The 22,521-nt window shown below is 43.3% G+C and overlaps 1 protein-coding gene across 27 annotated transcripts in view; it reads right to left on the reverse strand.

The window, feature by feature from the left end:
* The window catches only part of CADPS (calcium dependent secretion activator), a 364,439-nt gene that overhangs the window by 29,506 nt on the left and 312,412 nt on the right, over positions 1–22,521 (reverse strand). For 14 of the 27 annotated variants that reach the window (XM_034776662.1, XM_034776655.1, XM_034776675.1 and 11 more), the window contains 4 exons: positions 19,501–19,575; positions 18,107–18,190; positions 5,448–5,480; positions 708–815 (listed from right to left, as the gene is read on the reverse strand). In XM_034776662.1, the coding sequence (XP_034632553.1) occupies positions 708–815; positions 5,448–5,480; positions 18,107–18,190; positions 19,501–19,575 (300 nt within the window). Of the gene's footprint in view, positions 1–707; positions 816–5,447; positions 5,481–18,106; positions 18,191–19,500; positions 19,576–21,728; positions 21,744–22,521 lie in introns of all 27 variants that reach the window. The other 13 variants (XM_034776664.1, XM_034776659.1, XM_034776658.1 and 10 more) reach the window with 1 other exon arrangement.

A 22,521-nucleotide genomic window follows, 5' to 3' on the forward strand; every position in this document is an offset into this window, starting at 1 on the left:
GCATTCATATTTAAAATAAATGTAGGCTGCTGGGCATCAAGGTCAATGTTCTCTTTTACATGTTATCAATTGATTTGGTGCAGGGGGCGGGGTGCAAAGGGGACAAAACTCCTGAAAATCTGTGTCCTTTTGACTAGAGCAACCATCCCATTTTTCCCCAGGGAGACCATATTATAGGTTTTACATCTGGTGCTAGACACCACAACGTAGTCCTTCTGAGTATGAAAATACGGATTTTATCAGCTATCTTTTGGTCATTTAAAAAAAATATAAATAGGTAGCAGAGTTCATTTTCAAGTTTTGAGTGCTGGGCAGTCAGTAACAATTAATTAACATACCAAAGAGATGGTCCCTGACTAACACATCTGCCATAAAATTGGCTCGGATTTTAATGATAAGAACAATGACCAAGATGTTCCTCTATAGGAAGATTTCTCACAAACTTAACATAGTAAGTATTGGCTTAAAAGATGCTGTTATCTTACAAACCACACACATAAAGACCAGGACACAGTAGATCAGAGTACAGAGTTAGAGCAGGTGGACAGCAGATAAGAGCTTTAGTCAGAAGGAAAGGAAAGATTTTTTGTTTTGTAATCTATAACCAATCAATTTTCTCAAAATGTGACTTATCCTCCTGTCTTATTTTGTCACATTTTGGGGGAGTCTCCTGCTTGGTTTCCAAGGAGGAGAAGGCATTTACTTACATCAAATAACCTTTCTATATACATCTCCTCATTGACCTTATCACGCAAGACATCCTGAGAGTGGCGAACAAATGTCACATAGGCATCAGCAACATCCATCCCGGGCTTCTGTATGGAAGAAAAGAAGAGAGAGAAAGAAAAACATAAACATCTTCATAAAAGGCAGATCCTTTATGTAGTCCTGTTGCTGTAGTTTCTTTCCTCAAGCTTCCTTTTGTCCTTAAACTGTTGCTTTGCACCACACGCCCCGTTGATACCTACAGTACACTTGGGTGCCAGAAACTGATACCTCGGCTGGCTGCTTTGTATGCCGCAAAGCCAACGAGCCACTCTGTCTATGCAGCTTGTGCAGCATAAGATCATGTAAACACACTATCTCGCTTGCTTTTTTTGCCTAGAGGGAAGCTACTCGGATGAATAAAGCCTTTCCTTGACACACTGATGCCAGGAAGTTCTCGTGCTATGTTTGGTATTGTTGACCTAATTAATGAAACAACAAATCACGCTGTGGTTTTTCAGTGTCACCTTCTATATGCAAACCCTCTGTTATATGAAGTTAGAAAGCTAACACCCAGCGCTAGTCTCTTGTTTCTTCTCCTAAGGTGTGAGAATGTGTGTAGTAAGCAATGAACATTTTATTATTCACACCAAAATCACATTTCTTTGTTGTTTAAAACTTAGACTTTTGCTTGAACATGGACTTATATTTTAAAATAAACTAGTTAAATCATAAATCAGCTAATTTCCCAACATGTCTAAATCTGTGCTACATTTCTAGGATACCTAGAGCTGTAGTTATGTCTGTACATATGGCCAAATATGTTCATTGGTTTTAAACCTTAACTTATAAGTACATTAGATTTGTGAAAGGCAGTGATACTTTTGATATTTTCTTTAAAGGAGATGGTAACTGAAGTAGGTGGAGAGGGAGAAATATACTAAAAAACCCATTGAGTTCACACTGCTTGATATGTTGAAATCAAACTGATCTCAAAGGAAACCCATTAAAATACTGTAACAGGAGTCATTACAGGACCTGCCACAGAACCTTAAATTTCCATGGCACATTGTAAGTTTGTTAATAACGAGTGTCATTAGTTTTCATTACTGTGATTTACCTCAGATCACAAAGTATCGGTTCTCTCTAAGATGTGATTGTCAGCCACTGTAAATTGAAGTTAGTTAACACTCCTGTGTAATTTCCAGGGTGAAAATGAGGACCGTTTGGAAAGCAGTGGGAAAGGAGTTTTTTAATACAAAGCAAACAATTATCAAGCAAAGGGCCAATGCTTGGCCCTTGGGATGCCAGTAACATTTCTTAACACCTACCGAAACAATGACAAGGTATTAATTTGAAAACCAATGAGGACAACACAAATGCAGCAGTAGTCAAGTGTTATACTTTGAAGCAATGTTCAGCACACTGATTGTGCCAGTTTCATGGTGGCACTATAAGTGTTGCAGTTTTTTGATACAAAACAAGTTTCTGAAATTAGACGTCAGTGATGCGTCTTATCTGCTCACTAACAGGATATCGTCTCTTTTCCCTAGAGAAGGAACCCATCATCGAATGTGGTTTTCTCTGCACTTCCCCGAGAGATACAGTGGCTCACTACTACTGTGAATGCTGCTTTCGCTTACACTGGTGAAAAGGAAGGCTAGGGGTAGGCAACCGATGGCACGTGAGCTCATTTTCAGTGGCACTCACACTGCCCGGGTCCTGGCCACCGGTTCAGGGGGCTCTGCATTTTAATTTCATTTTAAATGAAGCTTCTTAAACATTTTAAAAACCTTATTTACTTCACATACAACAATAGTTTAGTTATATATTATAGACTTATAGAAAGAGACCTTCTAAAAATGTTAAAATGTATGACTGGCACGCGAAACCTTAAATTAGAGTGAATAAATGAAGACTCGGCACACCACTTCTGAAAGGTTGCCGACCCCTGATCTAAGTTAATGGTGTTTCACCAATATTAAACCTGTGTGTGAGTAGAATCTGGCCCATATTAACTAAATGATGGAGTCCAGGCTTCAGGAAACATTGTGATACAAGTGGAAGCCTATATTCACAGAGAACTCTTCTCAAAAAGTTAGATATTGTTCTTTGACATTTCCATGCAGATATATTGTGTCATCTCGTTTCACACAAAAAAAGTTAGTATACATCAGCCAAACATCTATGGATAAAGGGTTATTTTAAATCTATTTCCTTATGCCTCCTGAACAGCTCAGTCCTCTCCAAGTGATGCTGGTTTTGCTATACAATCACATAAAATGCACATTAATGACAGTGTTGTAAGAGGTGTTGTAGCTCTGATATTTCTTTTCCATTCTCTACCTTGACAACACAACTGGACTGTTTGAACTCTTCAAGGAGCGTTTTGCCTCTTAATTTTCTGATCTGGAAAGAGAAAGGCTCTTCACAGCTACCTTAATTACACGTTGAACTATGGACTCCAGCACTGTCTTGCTGTGGCCAAATCTTAATCGGACAAGCGGGTAAAGGAATTCAAAATTAAAGCCTTGGAGACAGGGTGTCCTGGGGGATCGGTAACAAGAACTGTTGTATGTCACAAAGTTGTAATATTTAGTGACTGATCATAAAATTGAAACAAAACAGAGTCCAGGTAACACCCCCAAATATGTGGTCACACACGTGCACGAGTATGTTGGTGGACGTGTGTGTGTGTTTGTGTGTGTGTGTGTGTGTGTGTGTGTAATAGCTGGTGGTGGGGTTTAAAGGTTTTATTAGAATGAGGTTGGGGTGAACTGCTCACATGGGGTAAGCCATGAGCATTGTGCAAGGCATCCCAAAGGAATCCCAAGAAACCCTTGATACTACATGACACCATCATTTATTTTACAGGAAAATCTATTTTGGAAATGTTTGAGAGTTACATATGATTTTACTGGGACTCTTTCTTGTAACCCTCCACCTCGGAATGCTGTATTCACTGTACTTTTCTGTATCTGAAGTCCTAGCAGCTGAAAGTGTCAAATGTGCCTCAGTGACTTAGAAGCCTAGACATTTTTAAGGTCAGACATCTCAAGCTCTTTCCGTGCATGTGACTGCTGAGTCCCACTGGAAGGTTAAAAGCTCCTTCCCAGTGTTATAAATGGCCCACTTCTACCCCTCAAGGGCCATGACATACCAAACTTTAAAGCCAGGACATTTTTATGCAGAGAAAAGCTCTGACTTGCCTGGGACTAAATCTTACCCATACTGGACCCAAGGAAGGTGTACTTGGGGAGGGAAATTCCACATTTGGGGTAAGGAAATGGAAACACTTCTCTGGGGTTATCTACACTTGGAGTTGAGGATGCGTTACTCACCCTAGTTCTGACTGAGCTAGTGCCCTCAAACTAGAAGGCAGCTGCAGCAGTGAGAAAGGCAGGAGGCGCTAACTCCCCAAAGGGTGTGCCCACCAGAGACGTGAGGTGCGTACTTGGGGTGGCGAGCATGGCTACATTTGGTTTTTAGTGCGCCAGCTCGATCCATGCCCATGCAAGTATGTCACCTCCATAGTAAGTGGTGTGTGTCACACACACGCTGAAGTAACCCTGTCTAGCTAACCTGGCACGTTTTCAAGGCCGCATGTACATTTCATTGATTTCCGTGGAGTTAACTCAATTTACACTGGTGTGGCTGAGTGCAGAATTTGGATTGATGTATTTAAGTCTACAGTGGAGTCGCATCATAGGTGCATTTAACTTACGCAATTTTAACTATACGCGCTCGGCAAAACAACAACAAAAAAGAGAGAAAAATAACAATTTAAATACTGTACCTGTAGTGTGGGCGATTTCGCCCGCCATTCCACTCAATGAGCGTTTGACTATATGAGATTTTTGCCTTATGTGCTGACTTTCAGAACCTAACCCGCGTGTAAGATGTGACTCCCCTGTACTTGTTTTTATTTGTAAATACTCAGCACAAAGTCTGTCTGTAAATGTAACCTCGTTTATCAGCAGTAATCCCTAACTCCAACTAGCATTCATATACTGCACTTAAACTCAATTTAAATGTAAATTTCTGGCAACTTAAGAGCTTTATCTAAGAACTTGAAGGGCTCTCTTCCTTATGTGTTAAGCTCTAATTAGAGAAGCCAATGTACAATTTTTCTTTAACAACTGCAAACGTGAGCAAATTTGGTTATTTTTTATTTTCATCAACACTGTTTCCCATATACACACACTGCTAACTTACCACCATTTCCCTAAAGTTAAAACGAAAAGCATTTTCTGAAAGAGTAAAATATGCCAGCAATTAGAAGAATAAAAAGAAAACAGGCTAGCAAGTGTGTTAGATATATTTTGACTCAGCTCTAACACGTTCTAGACTTTTCTCTCTGAAATTACACTCTATTTTATATAGGCAAGTTTCAATGAAAAAAATTACAGAACACAAAAAAATTACAGAATGTACTGCTACTAATTTTTTGCAGTGACCCAAGTCCCTTGTGTAAATACGGTACCTATTTGATACTATGTGAAGTCCATTAGTTACGTATCCCTGCCTACTTGCCGGTCTCCATAGGATAAATGTTTAATATTGACACCAGCTACCGCAGGTCCTCCTTTCAGCTCAAGTGTTAGAATCCTACGCTTATCACACTGAAAGTCCTAGGTTCAATAACAGCTGACAACCCACACTGAGGGGTTGTTACATGTGCAGTAAACCCAAAACACAATGCAGATTATTAAGACAGAAGGCAATGTTTAAATTGTGCTTACAGGTACATCGACGTATTTGGAAGCCGCCTTCACCTGTAAAGGAAAAAAACTAGACTTTAGACTAATGTTGACGTTTAATACATACAATAATATCTAAAGATAACATTAGTACAACTTGATGCTGATTGAAAAAATGATGCTAAAGTGATACATTTCCTGTTTCAATCTATACGTAATGGTGGTTTAAAAAACCCCCAAAACCCAAGAGAGGTGGCTTTACTGTCGCTAAGGCACAAATTGCAGCAGATGATGGTGTGGGAGTTCTCCTTCTCCTTTTTCTCCATGAGCAGGGGGAGGTACAGGGATTCTGGAAAAGGCCAACAGAAATATATTCGCTTTATTATTTCTCTGGGGGCTTAATGCTGCCAACGAGCAGGGCCTTGTTCTCAACTCTCATGATACATGAGTCAGATTTTAATATATGTGGCTAAGGCAGGTATCCTCAGCTGCACAACTCTTAGGTCACTGAGGAGGTTGTACCCAGACAAGCAAGCGGGGTGGGGGTGTGGAGCTGGGGTGCACACAGGAGTCCTGGAGGTTGGCTGGCTAATGACTGGAAATAGGACAGGGGAATGTATTTTTGTGAACAGTTTTTTGGGGGGAATGGATGGCTCAAGGGATTGGCAGTGGAATCAATGCAAACTTAGTAGCCAAAAGTTATTACCACAGCATGACAACTTGGTGGCTTCATTCCAGTTCAAAGTAAACAACTGTCCACAGCCTAAGGAAATCCAAGACCACTGGAGCCCTTGCTGGCAGATCCAGGCCAGTCAGCCAAGGCACACAAATACTCCCCCTCCAATACAGCACCGAGGCGTGTGGATGAGGAGGCCCATGCAGGCCTGCACTGCGACTGCCCTTGGCACACAGACTGAGGAGTTCAGGGCTGTCAAGCTGGGATTAAGCTCACTCAAAAGTTTAAGTTACATTTAAATTAGGGCTGTCGATTAATCGCAGTTAACTGACGCGATTAACTCTAAAAAATTAACTACGATTAAAAAAATTAATTGTGATTAATTTAATTGTTAAACAATAGAATACCAATTGAAATTTATTACATCTTTTCGGATGTTTTTTCTACATTTTCAAATATATCGATTTCTATTACAGCACAGAATACGAAGTGTACAGTGCTCACTTTATATTATTATTTTTATTACAAATATTTGCACTGTAAAACTAATAAACAAAAGAAACAGTAGTTTTCAATTCACCTCATACAAGTACTGTAGTGCAATCTCTTTATAATTTAAGTGCAACTTAAAAATGTAGATTTTTTTGTTTGTTACATAACTGCACTCAAAACCAAAACAATGTAAAACTTTAGAGCCTATAGTCCACTCAGTCCTCCTTCTTGTTCAGCCAATCGCTCAGACAAACAAGTTTCTTTACATTTACAGGAGACGCTGCTGCCTGCTTCTTATTTACAATGTCACCTGAAAGTGAGAACAGGCGTTCACATGGCATTTTTGTAGCCGGCATTGCAAGGTATTTATATGCCAGATATGCATACGCCCCTTCATGCTTCGGTCACCATTCCAGAGGACATGCTTCCATGCTGATGATGCTCGTTAAAAAAAATAATGCATTCATTAAATTTGTGACTGAACTCCTGGGGGGAGAACTGTATCTCTTCAGCTCTGTTTTACCCACATTCTGTATATATTTCATGTTATAGCAGTCTCGGATGATGACCCAGCACATGTTTGTTTTAAGAACACTTTCACAGCAGATTTGACAAAACGCAAAGAATATACTAACGTGAGATTTCTAAAAACAGCTACAGCACTTGACCCAAGGTTTAAGAATCAGAAGTACCTTCCAAAATCTGAGAGGGACGAGGTGTGGAGCATGCTTTCAGAAGTCTTAAAAGAGCAACACTCCGATGCGGAAACTACAGAACCCGAACCACGAAAAAAGAAAATCATCCTTCTGCTGGTGGCATCTGACTCAGATGATGAAAAAGAACATGCGTCAGTCCACACTGCTTTGGATTGTTATCGAGCAGAACCCGTCATCAGCATGGACGCATGTCCTATGGAATGGTGGTTGAAGATGAAGGGACATATGAATCTTTAGCGCATCTGGCACGTAAATATCTTGTGACACCGGCTACAATAGTGCCATGTGAATACCTGTTCTCAGGGCCGGCGCTTCCACTAGGCGACCCTAGGCGGTCGCCTAGGGCGGCAGGATTTGGGGCGGGGGAAGGGCGGCATTTTGCTGTCCTCGGCAGCAATTCGGCGGCGGGGGTTCTTCTGCTACGTGTCTTCGGGGCACTTCGGCGGCGGATCCTTCACTCGCTCCGGGACCCGCCGCCAAATGGCTCCGAAGACGTGGAGTGGAAGGACCCCCACCGCCAAATGCTCAGAGGAGGAGCGCTGCCACCTAGGGCGGCAAAAACCCTCGCGCCGCTCCTGCCTGTTCTCACTTTCAGGCGACATTGTAAACAAGAAGGAGGCAGCATTATCTCCTGAAAATTGTAACCAAGTTTGTTTGTCTGAGCGATTGGCTGAACAAGAAGTAGGACTGAGTGGACTTGTAGACTTTAAAATTTTACATTGTTTTCTTTTTCAATGCAGTTATTTTTTGTACATAATTCTACATTTGTAAATTCAACTTTCATGATAAAGAGATTGCACTACAGTACTGGTATTCCATTATTAACAATACGAGTAATAATAATTAGCTTTTTTAATCGCTTGACAGCTCTAATTTAAATTAAAATTTAATTAAAAAAATATTGTCAGGAACTGACCAACCCACCACAAATAGCTTCCATGTATGCAGCTTCCATTTCAACAGCTTCTGCCTCAGAGATTTTGCAACCAATTCCAGGAAAGAAGAACTGTCGGAGTATGAAAAATGCTGAGGCAAAAGCCACATATAAGTGCATCTCAGGCATTGGTACTCTGACAGCAGGATTATCTGGCTATTTGGACACTCTCCTCAGACCCTATGCTACCAGCACTCCCAGCTATCTTCGAGACACCACCGACTTCCTGAGGAAACTACAGTGCATTGACGTTCTTCCTGAAAACACCATCCTGGCCACCATGGATGTAGAAGCACTTTATACCAATATTCCACATGAGGATGGACTACAAGCTGTCAGGAACAGTATCCCTGATGAGGCCACAGCAAGCCTGGTGGCTGAGCTTTGTGACTTTGTCCTCACCCACAACCACTTCAGATTTGGGGACAACTTATACCTTCAAGTCAGTGGCACTGCTATGGGTACCCGCATGGCCCCACAGTATGCCAACATTTTTATGGCTGACTTAGAACAACGCTTCCTCAGCTCTCGTCCCCTAGTGCCCCTCCTCTACTTGCGCTACATTGATGACATCTTCATCATATGGATCCACGGAAAGGAGGCCCTTGAAGAATTCCACCTGGACTTCAACAATTTCCACCCCACCATCAACCTCAGCCTGGACCAGTCCACACAAGAGATCCACTTCCTGGACACTACAGTACAAATAAGTGATGGTCACATAAACACCACCCTATACCGGAAACCTACTGACCGCTATACGTACCTACATGCCTCCAGCTTCCATCCAAGACACATCATACGATCCATTGTCTACAGCCAAGCCCTAAGATACAACCGAATTTGCTCCAACCCCTCAGACAGAGACAAACACCTACAAGATCTTTATCAAGCATTCGTAAAACTACAATACCCACCTGGGGAAGTGAGGAAACAGATTGACAGAGCAAGACGGGTACCCAGAAATCACCTACTACAGGACAGGCCCAACAAGGACAATAACAGAACACCACTGGCCATCACATACAGCCCCCAGCTAAAACCTCTCCAGCGCATTATCCACGACCTACAACCTATCCTGGAAAATGATCCCTCACTCTCACAGACCTTGGGAGGCAGGCCAGTCCTTGCTTACAGACAACCCCCCAACCTGAAGCAAATACTCACCAGCAACTACACACCACACCACAGAAACACCAACCCAGGAACCTATCCCTGTAGCAAACCTCGTTGCCTACTCTGTCCCCATATCTACTCTGGCAACAGCATCAGAGGACCCAACCACATCAGCCACACCATCAGGGGCTCATTCACCTGCACATCCACTAATGTCATATATGCCATCATGTGCCAGCAATGCCCCTCTGCCATGTACATTGGCCAAACCGGACAGTCCCTCCGCAAAAGAATAAATGGACACAAATCGGACATCAGGAATGGTAACATACACAAGCCAGTAAGTGAACACTTCAATCTCCCTGGTCATTCTATCACAGATTTAAAAGTCACTGTCATTGAACAAAAAAACTTCAGAAACAGACTTCAAAGAGAAACAGCAGAACTAAAATTCATTTGTAAATTCAACACCATTAATCTGGGCTTGAATAGGGATTGGGAGTGGCTGGCCCACTACAGAAGCAGCTTTTCCTCTCCTGGAATTGACACCTCCTCATCTATTATTGGGAGTGGACTACATCCACCCTGATTGAATTGGCCTTGTCAACACTGGTTCGCCACTTGTGAAGTAACTCCCTGCTCTCCATGTGTCTGTATATAATGCCTGCATCTGTAGCTTTCACTCTATGCATCCGAAGAAGTGAGGTTTTTACTCACGAAAGCTTATGCCCAAATAAATCTGTTAGTCTTTAAGGTGCCACCAGACTCTTTGTTGTTTTTATATAAGTGCACAATAATCTATCTTTCTATCTGAACTCACGCAACCCTTAGCCCTTCTCTGCAGGTTGGAGGGTGGGGATGTTTACTCTTTACTTGGTTTTTTTAACCAGCTTACATGACAAATGGCTTTTCCATTTGTAGGGCACAATGCAAGCGTAAGGTCCCAAGCTACTGAAGGGGGCACCCGTGTTTTTCCACTCTGCTTTTGCTGCTGGTGTCTGAATGCAGAGATTTTTTTTCTCCCTCCCAACTGGCCCTGACACTGAAGAGGATTCCAGGTCAAGTCCATGGGTTGCAGAGCTTGTGTGGTCTGGGGACAGCCCTAAAAAAAGGCTATGACCAAGGGGCAGTCCTGCCTTTCAAGATGCCAACAGTCCACTGGATAATTTCTTATGTTCTCCTCTTCAAAGCTCACATTTAAAGATCATGTTGATAATCTGGAGGCTGTGGTATGTTTCCAGATATCTGACAATTACAAGACCCAAAACACTTGCTACTTCTCTGCTGCCCTTCATAAAACAGAATGCATAAGCCTGTATGTCAGCCATAGCTGGCAAAGGATACAGGAGTTCCATGAGTTTCAAGTTCAACTTTTCAGACTGAGCAATTCCCAGCTGGATAAAGAGAGACCCTCTTACAACGGTACCATAATGCAGCCCATCTGGAAGGCTCACAGCTGAGATCTTCCATGAAGCTTATGCTTTTAATTAGGATAAGCACGGGCTCACCATCCTTGTTTGGGTGTAAAAGCTCACCTGCTTTTTAAATATTTCTAAAGCTACCATTAAAACAGCCTAAATATAACACGCACACAGTTGCATCTTGGGATGAATAAATTATGTGTCCTGAATGAGGGGCTGACTGTATGTGTGAGACAGAATGTGTGAGTGGGTGGATGTATTTGTATGGAGTGTATGAGGTGTGTGTGTGTGAATAATTAAGCAAAACGAGGCAATACAAAAGACCAGAGCGGTGGTGACTGCTGAGAGTAACATTTCAAGCATTTCCAGCACTAAGACCCCCAAACTGGGGTGAAAGAACAGGGGCAAGCCCCGGATATTTTCAAAACCCTACCAGTGGGCCTGGAACTAGATGGGCACAAGATTATAAGGACACAAAAAGCCAGCCCACTGGATCTCAAAATGGGCATGAGAGTCACCCGCAGTCCTCTTAAAGGTTTAAAATGACACGTGAAACAGCTCTAGCTGTAGCAATGAGTTCGATGCAGGAATTACCGAGTGAGATTCATCCAGGAGGCGCCGAATGGATGTGCATAATGATCCCTTCTGGCTTTAAGGACTAAAACTCATAAAAAGAAATGCCAGAAATGACAAGACACGGAACTTCAGCAAAAATAAACGTTTCCGTCTCTCTGTGGTATCGACGGTGCTACTGTCCCCACTGGTCAACCAATGAGCTGGTTCCTGCCCGGTGGGCGGCAATGGAAGCTTTGCCATTGACTTGGATAGATGAAGGATCTGACTGGAGCCTGAGCTGCCACGTAGCTATTTTTAGCACAGCCGCGCTAGCCCGACTTTGTCAACCTGGGCTCGATGGCTCAGGGCTGCGGGCTGTGTAGACGTTCCCACAGGCAGTCTCCCGTAGACCAGGGACTGGAACCTGGTTCTCTTAAATCCTGGATTAGCACCTAATCATGGGACAATCCTTCCTCCCCAAGGAAAGATGCAATGAGAAAAATGCAGTCTTCCTTCCACAATCTCCTCTCCACCCACAAAAAGCTAAGCTGCTTTTAAAAAAAAAAACCCAACCAAGTGAATAATGACTTGTTTTTCTCTAAAGTAAGATTTGGCTACATTTAGTGAAGTTTCCAAACAACCAGACGTTGTGTGAGTTTTGCTAGGCTGCAGTTTTTCACAAATTATGTGACTTTTCCATGAAATGTCTCAGTTTACCATAAAAATTTGTGAAGAACAAGGATGAGATCTTTTCCATCTCTCCCTGGGGTAATATACGCTCTTTAGTTTTCATTAACATCATTGTAATTCTTTGCTGCTCAATGAAAGAGGCCATCCAGATTAAACAGCTGCCATTGCTTGTGACTCAGTGGAACGTCACAGACAGACACCCATCAAATGACTGGACTACCGATACAGAGAAACATTTGACTTAAAAAAAAAAAAAGTCTGGCCAAATGCAGAAGGGTATTTTCGTTCTGAAGCTCTTTATAATGAGGTGGCTAGTGAGGACTTTACAGCAGATATATTAAGTTAATATTGAACTTCAAGGCAAGAACTGAAAATAAGGATTTCCTACTAGGTGATAAAACCGTCTGTCAGAAGACCCCCGAGTACATGTCATTTCTGAGACGGGAACACATATGATGGAAGGAGTCGGTAGGAGCGGGAGGAAGATTACTGCTTTCTAGAATTAAAACGTTTGGACCATAGCACTGTTTTATTTGTTCACACAGGGCAAAAACATGGGAGGCAGCACTACTCCACTGTAATGAGCGATAGCTTCTCTTTATGTCACTGCAAATACAAAACACAGAAAATGATGCTACAATGGCAGGAAATTGTGCAGCTCAGCAGAACCTCCTGAGTGCAGCATATAGGGGCTGGGAGACCTGTCGAGTGCTACTGACTATTCTCTAGTTCCATTCGCATCCCTGGGGTACGAGGTGCTTTCCCAACAGAAAACAGGCACCTTCCCTGCCCGAGAAGATACAGCTCAATCCTGCAGCGTGAGGAGTGCCCCAGTGAGGCCAGTGGGAGTGGAAGGAGTTCAGGGCAGGACTGGCCCCACCCGCTGGGGGGTATGGGAAACAGCTTCATTCAAATACTTCTAAACTCTCTAAAACCCCGATTCAGGGAGGTCTCTCTACCAGAGCAGGATTTCAGTGATTGTGTTAAGCAAGTGCTTTAGCGCTGTCCTCAGTCACAGCCTAACACAATAAAGGTGGCCCGGGGCTATGTCCTGCCCACTCCTCCCTGCTGTCAGATGCACATTGTTGCTGCAGTGCACTGGGGCTCTTTGCTAAGAACAGCCAACTCCTCTGCCCTCCTTACTGATCATAGAAGCATAGGATTGGAAGGGACCTCGAGAGGTCATCTAGTCCACTCCCCTGCACTCATGGCAGGACTAAGTATTATCTAGAGCTTCCCTGACAGGTGTTTGTCCAAACTGCTCTTAAAAATCTCAAATGATGGAGATTCCACAACCTCCCTAGGCAATTTATTCCAGGGCTTAACCACTCTGACAGTTAGGAAGTTTTTCCTAATGTCCAACCTAAACCTCCCTTGATGCAATTTAAGCCCATTGCTTCTTGTCCTATCCTCAGAGGTTAAGAAGAACAATTCTTCTCCCTCCTCCTTGTAAAAACCTGTTATGTACTTGAAAACTGTTATGTCCTCTCTCAGTCTTCTCTTTCCCAGACTAAACAAACCCATTTTTTAAAATCTTTCCTCATAGGTCATGGTTTCTAGACCTTTAATCATTTTTGTTGCTCTTCTCTGGACTTTCTCCAATTTGTCCACATCTTTCCTGAAATGTGGCGCCCAGAACTGGACACAATACTCCAGATGTGGCCTAATCAGCGCAGAGTAGAGGGAAAGAATTACTTCTCATGTCTTGCTTACAACACTCCTGCTAATACAGCCCAGAATGATGTTTGCTTTTTTTGCAATAGTGTTACATTGTTGACTCATATTTAGCTTGTGGTCCACTATGCCACCCAGATCCCTTTCCGCAGTACGCCTTTCTAGGCAGTCATTTCCTGTTTTGTATGTGTGCAACTGACTGTTCCTTCCTAAGTGGAGTACTTTGCATTTGTCCTTATTGAATTTCATTCTATTTATTTCAGACCATTTTTCCAGTTTTCCCAGATAATTGTGAATTATAATCCTACCGTCCAAAGCACTTGCAACCCCTCCCAACTTGGTATCATCCGCAAACCTTATAAGTGTACTCTCTATGCCATTATCTAAATCATTGATGAAGACAGTGAACAGAACTGGACCCAGACCCGATCCCTGATGTGCAGCCTTTGGGGGTTTCCTTTTGTTTACTGCCTTCCACTCCTTGGCCACTGCTGCCGGGGAACCACACTCGATTTGGGGGGACAGATCATTCTCTACAACTGAGCAGTGTCCAGGGAGGCTTCGCTGAAGCTGCCCTGCTTCTCAGCTTCCTCCTGGCAGAACTCTTGTCCCCTCTGGCCTCCCTTCTAAGACCTGTGCTCGGCCGTGCTTACATCTGACCAGTGTTCGGGAGATCTCCCCTGCACCAATACTCTTCCTGCAGATGCCCTTCCATGCCCACACCATCGGCATTGCCAGTGCATCCCAGCACCCACTTCCCCACTAGCTGATCAACTTAAGCCATCCTCCACTTGCAGGGTCACTGTTTCTCAACAGGCTCTCCCTGCTTTGTCCCTCCTGTTACTGCTGCTCAATTTGCTCCCTGTTCTCCCCCAGCCTCAAATTTATTAGTAATTTCATCCGGCCAGGGCTTGTGTTATTCTTAGTGGGGTGCGAAGGAGCCCTGCACCTCTGGCCGGTTTGCACTGCCCCCCTCACCACGCTTTAATCAACCGTACACCTTTAGAACGATGCTGCTAGGGAACTATCTGTCTGCCTTAATTCTTTGCTGGTGCTCTTCCCCAGAGACGCAAGACTCCTATTTCCATCCAATACACAGTTTCGAGGCTCGCCTGGGAGAAGGTCAGGGGCATTTACTGGGTTATGAGATCATTTGCCCATGCAGCTGAGGGCTCGTTGCTGAAGCATGAAAGTATGGCCCATGGCTGCCCCAGACTCTTTCGTCCCGACAGCGCGCATCTCTTGGGTGTCACAGCAGATGTGTTCACTGTGGAATCTCCATGTGGGCTGAGAGCTGATTGCTCTGATACAGATAGGGTACGTCAGCTAGCCTGAAGCCTTGTGACATCCGTGGCAGTGGGCACAGGTTCAAGGGACAACCCTGGGTGGTGCTGGCTGGTTTATCCAAACCCAAAGGCGTTGCGGTTTTTGCCACTTCTCTACAAATTGCACCAAATCTCCTTCGGAGCACAGGGGGGGAAGCTTTGCGAGAAGACCTGAGATCTCACGTGAGAGTCAGTGGTTTCTTCATGCAGCAACCCGCACAGGGCGGCAAGCCTTGGTTTTGAGAGGGTAGTTTAAGCCAGGTTTGGTTTTCAAACATCGAACACGGGGAATGCTGGTGACAGCTTGGGGTGGCCGTTGCCTTCTCCCCTTCCACAGCTGCCAGGACAGGTTGCTTCCCAGTAGTTATCCTGCAAAGAGTTCCACGGCTTAGTCAAGCCACAGCCACTTGGTCAAAATCCAAGTATCTGTCCGCCTCCCATTGCTCTTCGCAATTCAGACATGGAGATAGGGATTCCATTCACACAGCAGTAGAAGGGAGCAGCACAAGTCAAACCATTCGGTGTAAACAGTATGATGTGGTGTGAGAGATGCAGCATCCACCAAGGAACAGCTTGGATTTGCAGAGAAGGAAGAATTGCACATTACACTGTCTACCCAGGCTGATGCTGGCACTTCCGATGCCTGAGAAGCTGCCGCCTCCACAACCTCTGCTGTTGGCACAGAAGCGCACTTAGAATCTTCTGCAATACACTAAGATGAAGGAAGACAGCCAGCCTCAGCTCTCCACCCCTCTCTGCAAGAGAGGAACTCCTGGTGAAAACGAACACTACCCATTATTTTGTTTTAACAACACCAGAGTGTTCAAGGGGATTCTAGGTCAGTGAGGGCGAAGCAACAGGACAAGGGAGCACAGGACAAAGAACCACCAAAACACAAAGAAAGGGGGGATTAGCCTCATGGAGTTAAACAAAAGAGAATGGAGAAGGCATGCATGCCTGAGTTTACAGGGACAGTCAGTTCGTGATGAATCAACTGCAAGATATTGCTGAAGATCTCTTCATGGCAAACACGACTCTACAGTCCCACCAAGGTCAGTGACACTGAGGGAGCTGTGCTGGTGACAACGAGATGAGTGGGAGCTGTATGTGGTCTTACTTCTTCTAAAATTCCCAGAAATTTGAGATGGGAGAGTACAAATCCTGGTCCAGGGAAATCTGGCCGAGACATGAAATTCATACTTAAATGATTTCGTAGAGGCCTGTGGAATGAGAGGTCACACCAGTACTATTAGGTCATGGGATGGATTCTACATGTGAGAATATCGATAATGCGTAACTGTAATGAGCGTGAAGTCTCCTGCCCACTCTCAGTTGAATTACTAGTGATTGCAAGATACAAAGGCTTTACATGTATTTGTAATGGGGCCTGATGGAAAGAAGTTTCCAAAGTGCACTCACAAAATTATTCACACACATAGGTGCAAAGGTGGTATTTGTGTAGCCGTTTGGGAGTAGAAATAGAATCACAGAAAATAGAAATGAAGGGTTGGAAGGGACCTCAACAGGTCATCTAGTCAAAAACATAAAACCTGTTTTGAAGCCCACATGAAAAGTTTTACTGTTGCAAAGAGATGTCCTTGCAAATTTTACAGGGTCCATTTTCAGAGGACCTTTGAAAACTGGCCCTTGTGTGTCCTTCCTCTGCAATTATCAAAACAAATGCGTAATACAGCTTGGCACTTGTAAGACTTAGTTGTTAACAAGACAAGATTTGTAAACTGTATTCATACAAGAATACCATTCACATCCATTCTGTTGCCAGAAAAGCAGTCAATGTTACAGGTTGACGTTTAGTGGGAGGAGCAGTGTTTTAGCTCTGTGATGTTTCTTAGAAATGAAATGTGGTTTAAATGTGGTTAAAGAGGCTCGGTGCACTGTGCTGAGAATTTATACCCTCATGCCATTATCTTCCTATCCTCTCTTCTTTCAGAAGCAATATGGGATGTTCAAGTTTCATATGATATTGCTTCTTGAAATGTGCAGCTCCACAGCTGCTAATGATGGTAGGGTTCGAAACACATATGTGATAACCCTTCTTTTGACTTAGAAAGTTAGACAAATAGTGCAATCCCCTCCTCCCTGCAAATGCTGCTCAGAAGAGTAGCTCCAACACCTAACGTGTAGAAGGGTGGAATGTTGTTGCTGAGGCATGCTGTCAAGGTTCCTAAGCTGTTACAGCTGCTCAGTGCTTCCTTGGAGCTCCGGTGTTATTAGCACTAGCAGAGACCGCAGCCTGCTAGCTCAGCAGACTTCAATGTTAATCAGAGAAAGACCACAGGCACAGTTTGGTGACAAAGGCACTGGGCCCTCAATGCACAGTCCTAATGACTCACACAACTTGCACAAGTACATTAACACATGAGTGCCCTGTGGCAAGGAGCGGCTCAGTCATCAGTGGGAGTTTCTGCTGTCCCCTCGGCCACACAAAGGATTAAGGCGAGGTACCCCGACATTTATAGACTGAGACAAACAAGTTACGTGCCACTCTATGCTTTTCATGTCATCTGTTTGTTACCTCCCCTTGTACCTTGTTCCTGATATTTTGGACAAAACATTGCAAATCATTATTCTGTCAAACTATCTTACCTTGTACTAGATTAGAGTGTATTTGTACTAGCCTTCTGTAATGTATTTACATAACTATCTAGTGCCTAGTACTTCTTAGGAGTGCCTATGTTTTAGCAACACTAGCAGCAACTTTGCCAAGTTCACGTTCCGGACAGTCAATTTGTAAGCATCTGCTTTAATACATGACCTGATTTTGGTTCACAGCCTCTAGTTCAGGCCTCAGGCCTTGCACCAGGCCCAGTGCTCCAGGCTCTTTCTTTCTACTCCAATATGGTGTTAGAATATCTTTTAACTTTATTACAGCAAGGTAATCCAGTGTTATCAGCTATTTACGTTAAGTTTTGTGTGTACGTAGCAAGCTGTTTGCTTATTTTTTGAGCTCTTACAGTGTTAAAACAGCATTAAAAAAAAAGGGTTATTCCCCAAATAATCTATTAAAAGACCTGAATGAGTTTATAGTAAAAAATAGGAAACCAACCAAAAAACCAAAAGAAACAGATTTTCTCTACTCACAGTAAATGACAAAAAAGAAGAAAACAATGTCCCTTCATCGTATCTGGACAGTTTGGCCAGGACTCCTTCCAGAATGGTGACAAACTATTGAAAAGGAAAATATTTCAGTCACTTTTAAACATAGAGGGAGATATTCTGATCTGATTTATAATGGGTTAAATCAGGATTAATGCCAACAAAAGCAAGGTTTACAATGATGTAAGTGAGAGCAGGACCAAGCTCAGATTGTCTATAACTGATAACCTGCACTCTAAATTCAGGACTATGTCTTGCATAGCATTTATGCAGGGAATGAATGTCAAAAACTTTTTTGGCACTACGCAGCTTACCTCTAATGATATAAATCACCTAGATGATATTGGTTACCTTGTCTCCTTTCTGGGTAATGTTGGAGAGCTTGTGCTCCCTCTAGTGGGAGCCAATGAACACCCACTCCTAAGAGGGGAGGTCAGATGGCTCATGGACCCAGTGAGAGGGATCAAGGAGGTGCCATGTGGTCTGTCTTGCAGGAGACTCAGACTGGCATATGTTGGGAGACTATGTTTAAAGATCTTCACACTGAGTAACAGTGATGACTGACATCTGGGTTGCAATATTGTTCTCAGTTTGAAACTAGAGAACAAGCAGTTTGGACATGTACCCTACCTATCTATGTATTTGTCCTAGCACTTATCACCACGTTATTTCAGAGCTGAGAGATGAGCACATCTAAATTTAAACATCTGACATATCAGACCACTCGCATTAAAAATCAATTTCCATACAAGTGAACATGATATTTTGGAATGCGTTTCTTGGCACCATAATGCCATAGACTGCCCCAACCAAGATCAGAACTCTGTTAGATGCTCCATATGCACATAGCGTCCCAAAGAGCTCATGACCTAAATAGACATTTTGGAATGTTTCTTGATACTACAACGTCATGGATCAACTTGTTAAATGAGGCTCAACCTAGCCCCTACAAAAAAGAATACAATTTTCTGAGCACAATTTTTTGCGTGCGTTTGGTGTGTCAATGGGACAGATTTCTTCATGGTCTATGCAGAGGGAAATCCTTCTCTCAGTATGTAATAGTGCCCCTTAGCGAGTGCAGTTTGTGTGCGTGACGGTGGGTGTCTGTGAACACAAGATGGTGGACACAAATCCATAGATGCTTCCTTAAAACTGTATTTTTTTGGCCCCATTTGTCAATCCTGCTCAACGGCGTATTGTATCCCAGGCAACTCCCAATCATCAGAGAGTCATGATGAAAGGAATGAGTGATGCATGATCTTTCCCGCGAGAAACAACAAGCCAATTCAACTTCTTAATGTGTCACATTTTAATGGAAATGCACATATAAAAAAAAGTGATGTTAACAGTGAATCATTTCACCTGAAGCCGAAGGTTACCTTTGCCACTAAGAGTGTTATCATTTCTTTGACGGTTTCTTCAATTAGTTCATCTATTTTTGAATGGTACTGGTGCTAAGAAAAAAAAAAAGAGAAAAGGCAGAGGTAAATATTAGCATTGATCAAGTGATGGCACTGTGATTATTAGGCTCTTCCCTTGGTTACAGAATTTATTACAGAATTTGTAATAGTATCAGCTAAGAAACAAGCAGTTTATTACCCTCTGCTCCGCTGATGTGGATAGTAATTACTTACATTTACACACGATTTTTAATTCAGGAGAATCTGATCGCACTTTTAAAGCACGAGCAAACCTCTGAAATATGCACGCAGCTCCACTTACACCAATAGGAGCCAGTGCTTAATTTGGTGCCGGGACTCAAGCAATTTTTTTACATTCATAATTGATGCAGCAAGCCCAGAGGTGCCAGGGCTCTGAACTGCCCGGCCCAGAGATGACGGGCTCTGAACNAGGCCCAGAGGTGCTGGGGCTCTGAACCGCCAGGCCCAGAGGTGCCGGGGCTCTGAACCACCAGGCCCAGAGGTGCTGGGGCTCTGAACTGCCCGGCCCAGAGGTGCTGGGGCTGTGAATTGCCAGGCCTAGAGGTGCCGGGCTCTGAACTGCCAGGCCCAGAGGTGCCGGGCTCTGAACTGCCAGGACCAGAGGTGCTGGGGGGCTCTGAACTGCCAGGACCAGAGGCGCCAGGCTCTGAACTGCCAGGCCTAGAGGTGCCGGGCTCTGAACTGCCAGGACCAGAGGTGCTGGGGGGCTATGAACTGCCCGGCCCAGAGGTAACGGGGCTCGGACCTGGCACAGATTAAGCACTGATAGGAGCTAAATGTATGTGTCCAAGGGGGGACTTTGGCCCTTATATCCTATGTGTACAAATATAATAGTTGCTGCTTCTAGGGCTTTCTACAGTGTTGTACCATGTTAACTAATTCACTTTATAAAGGAACAATTGAACTGCCTATTGAAACACAGCCACCACTGGAATAGAATGTGGCAATTTTCCCAGGGCACAGCCACGCCCCGTTGGAGCTTCGGAAAGGCAGCGATGGCCTTCTGAGGAAGGAACGGTAAGGGTGACATTTTAAAGAATAGAGGCTGTAACTGGAATATCCAGAACCATTTGAGGAATGCCGCTGCACTTGCAGAAAGTGCTATAGAATCTGTTAGGCTCCGTTTCAGCAAAGCACTTTGGGTATGACCATACCCACTCTGGGACTGAGTTCCCAGCCAGGGTCCAGAGACGTGTGCTAGCGGGGTTTTGAGTTAGCACGCTAAGAATAGCTGTGTAGATGTTGCTTTGACATTGCAGCGCAGGCTGGAGCTTGGGCTCTGAAGCCAGGGGGTGCCTCAGGGTGTCTAAACAGCTATTTTTAGTGCACTAGTGCAAGCCATGCTAGTGCAAATCAGCAGTGCAAATCATTCCCAGATGCAGTGGACACAGACCCTTTAGCATGTGTTCAGGTTCAGTGGCACAGAAACAAGTGCTTAAAGTTAAGCACTTATTTAAATGCTTGTTGTATTGATGCCTTTATGATCATAACATAATCAAGATCTGTGTTTCGTCTCATGTACCTCCACCAGCACAGTACCATTCTGCTAGTGCCATTCTCGCCCACTGGTTCAGCATTGATGCACTGGAAAGAGCGCCACCTATTGATCGACGAGCACCAGTCCTTGCAGCACGTAGGTTTTTCCACGGCACCTCCCATCCAATACCAACCAGACCAAACCTCACTTAGCTTTTGAGCTCTGATATAACCACAGTTCAACGTGGTCTGGCTATAATAGGTATAAAACATTTTTGGCTAATGCAGAAAAGCTTCAGTTAGAGGATTTAATTATCAAAAACCTACATATTCTTATTTTCAATGAATTGAAAAATATATATTTTCCAACATAAAACATTTGATTTTTAAATAAGAAATTTAAAGTCGTGATCTTAGTCCCTATATGCATTGCCACTTGTTTGCATTAATATTGTTTTAAAATGTTAACATCAAATTACATTGCAAGAGACAAATCTGCTATAAACACTAATCATGCTTTGGGGAAACAAAGACTATGAGGGCAATTCAAAGTGCTGGACACTGGTCCCATAACATTTACTAGGTAGTTTCTATCATTTTGAACTGCTCTATATTTTCTTTTGCAATAAAACAATAACATATGATTACAGGAACTTGGAAAAAAGAAAAAAAATGTAGGACACACTTACCCACTCTTTAGCAAACTTTCAGATGATTGGGGACAGAAATTAAGAGGAAGGTGCAGAAGACAGGAAAAAGAACACATGAAGATAAATAATAAATAACATAAAATTTTCAAAAAAAGGGGGACCTAATTCAATGGGGCCATGAAAAAAGCAGCAGCTTGCACAGAAACAATAAGCAATGGGAAATAAAACGTGAATAAAAACTCCTTTAACTGAAATACCAGAGAATACCTGTAATATTTATAGGAGGTAAAAGCGGGAGGTAAAAGGGGAGGGGAAATGATCTCACATAGAACATACACTGTACGTCTCTGATGAGAAAGTACAAGGACTTGTTTTCATTGTACTTGGAAACCGGACGGCAACAATAAGTACAATTTTACAGCTGAGTTTCAAGGTAGGTGGACTGGAGTCGAGATGATCAGTCTTGGCACTGGACTAGGACAGGTGTGTCAAGTGGTGCAGCCTTCGACCTCCAAAATCTAGCACCTCTCACAAGCCAGATTAAGAAGTAATGGAGTGAGCATTTGGCTGAACTTTGTGGACAGACCAAGTAAAGATGAGAGCCCCAAATTCCAGGGTGGGGCTTGCCCACTTCCATATGTGCAATTTAGTGACTGGGGCAATTTAGTGGCAAAAACTATTTTTGTATAAACAAACATTTGCTTCCTGAAGAATTTTTGTTTCAATGTCCTGCTTTGTGGGTCCAAAATCTGTATCAATGCCTTATAGTAACCATAGTTACATGACAAATATTCTTATGTATGTAGCTACATTTCATTAACTCATCAGAACC

The sequence above is a fragment of the Trachemys scripta genome, chromosome 7, assembly GCF_013100865.1.
Source record: "Trachemys scripta elegans isolate TJP31775 chromosome 7, CAS_Tse_1.0, whole genome shotgun sequence".
Taxonomy (NCBI): domain Eukaryota; kingdom Metazoa; phylum Chordata; order Testudines; family Emydidae; genus Trachemys; species Trachemys scripta.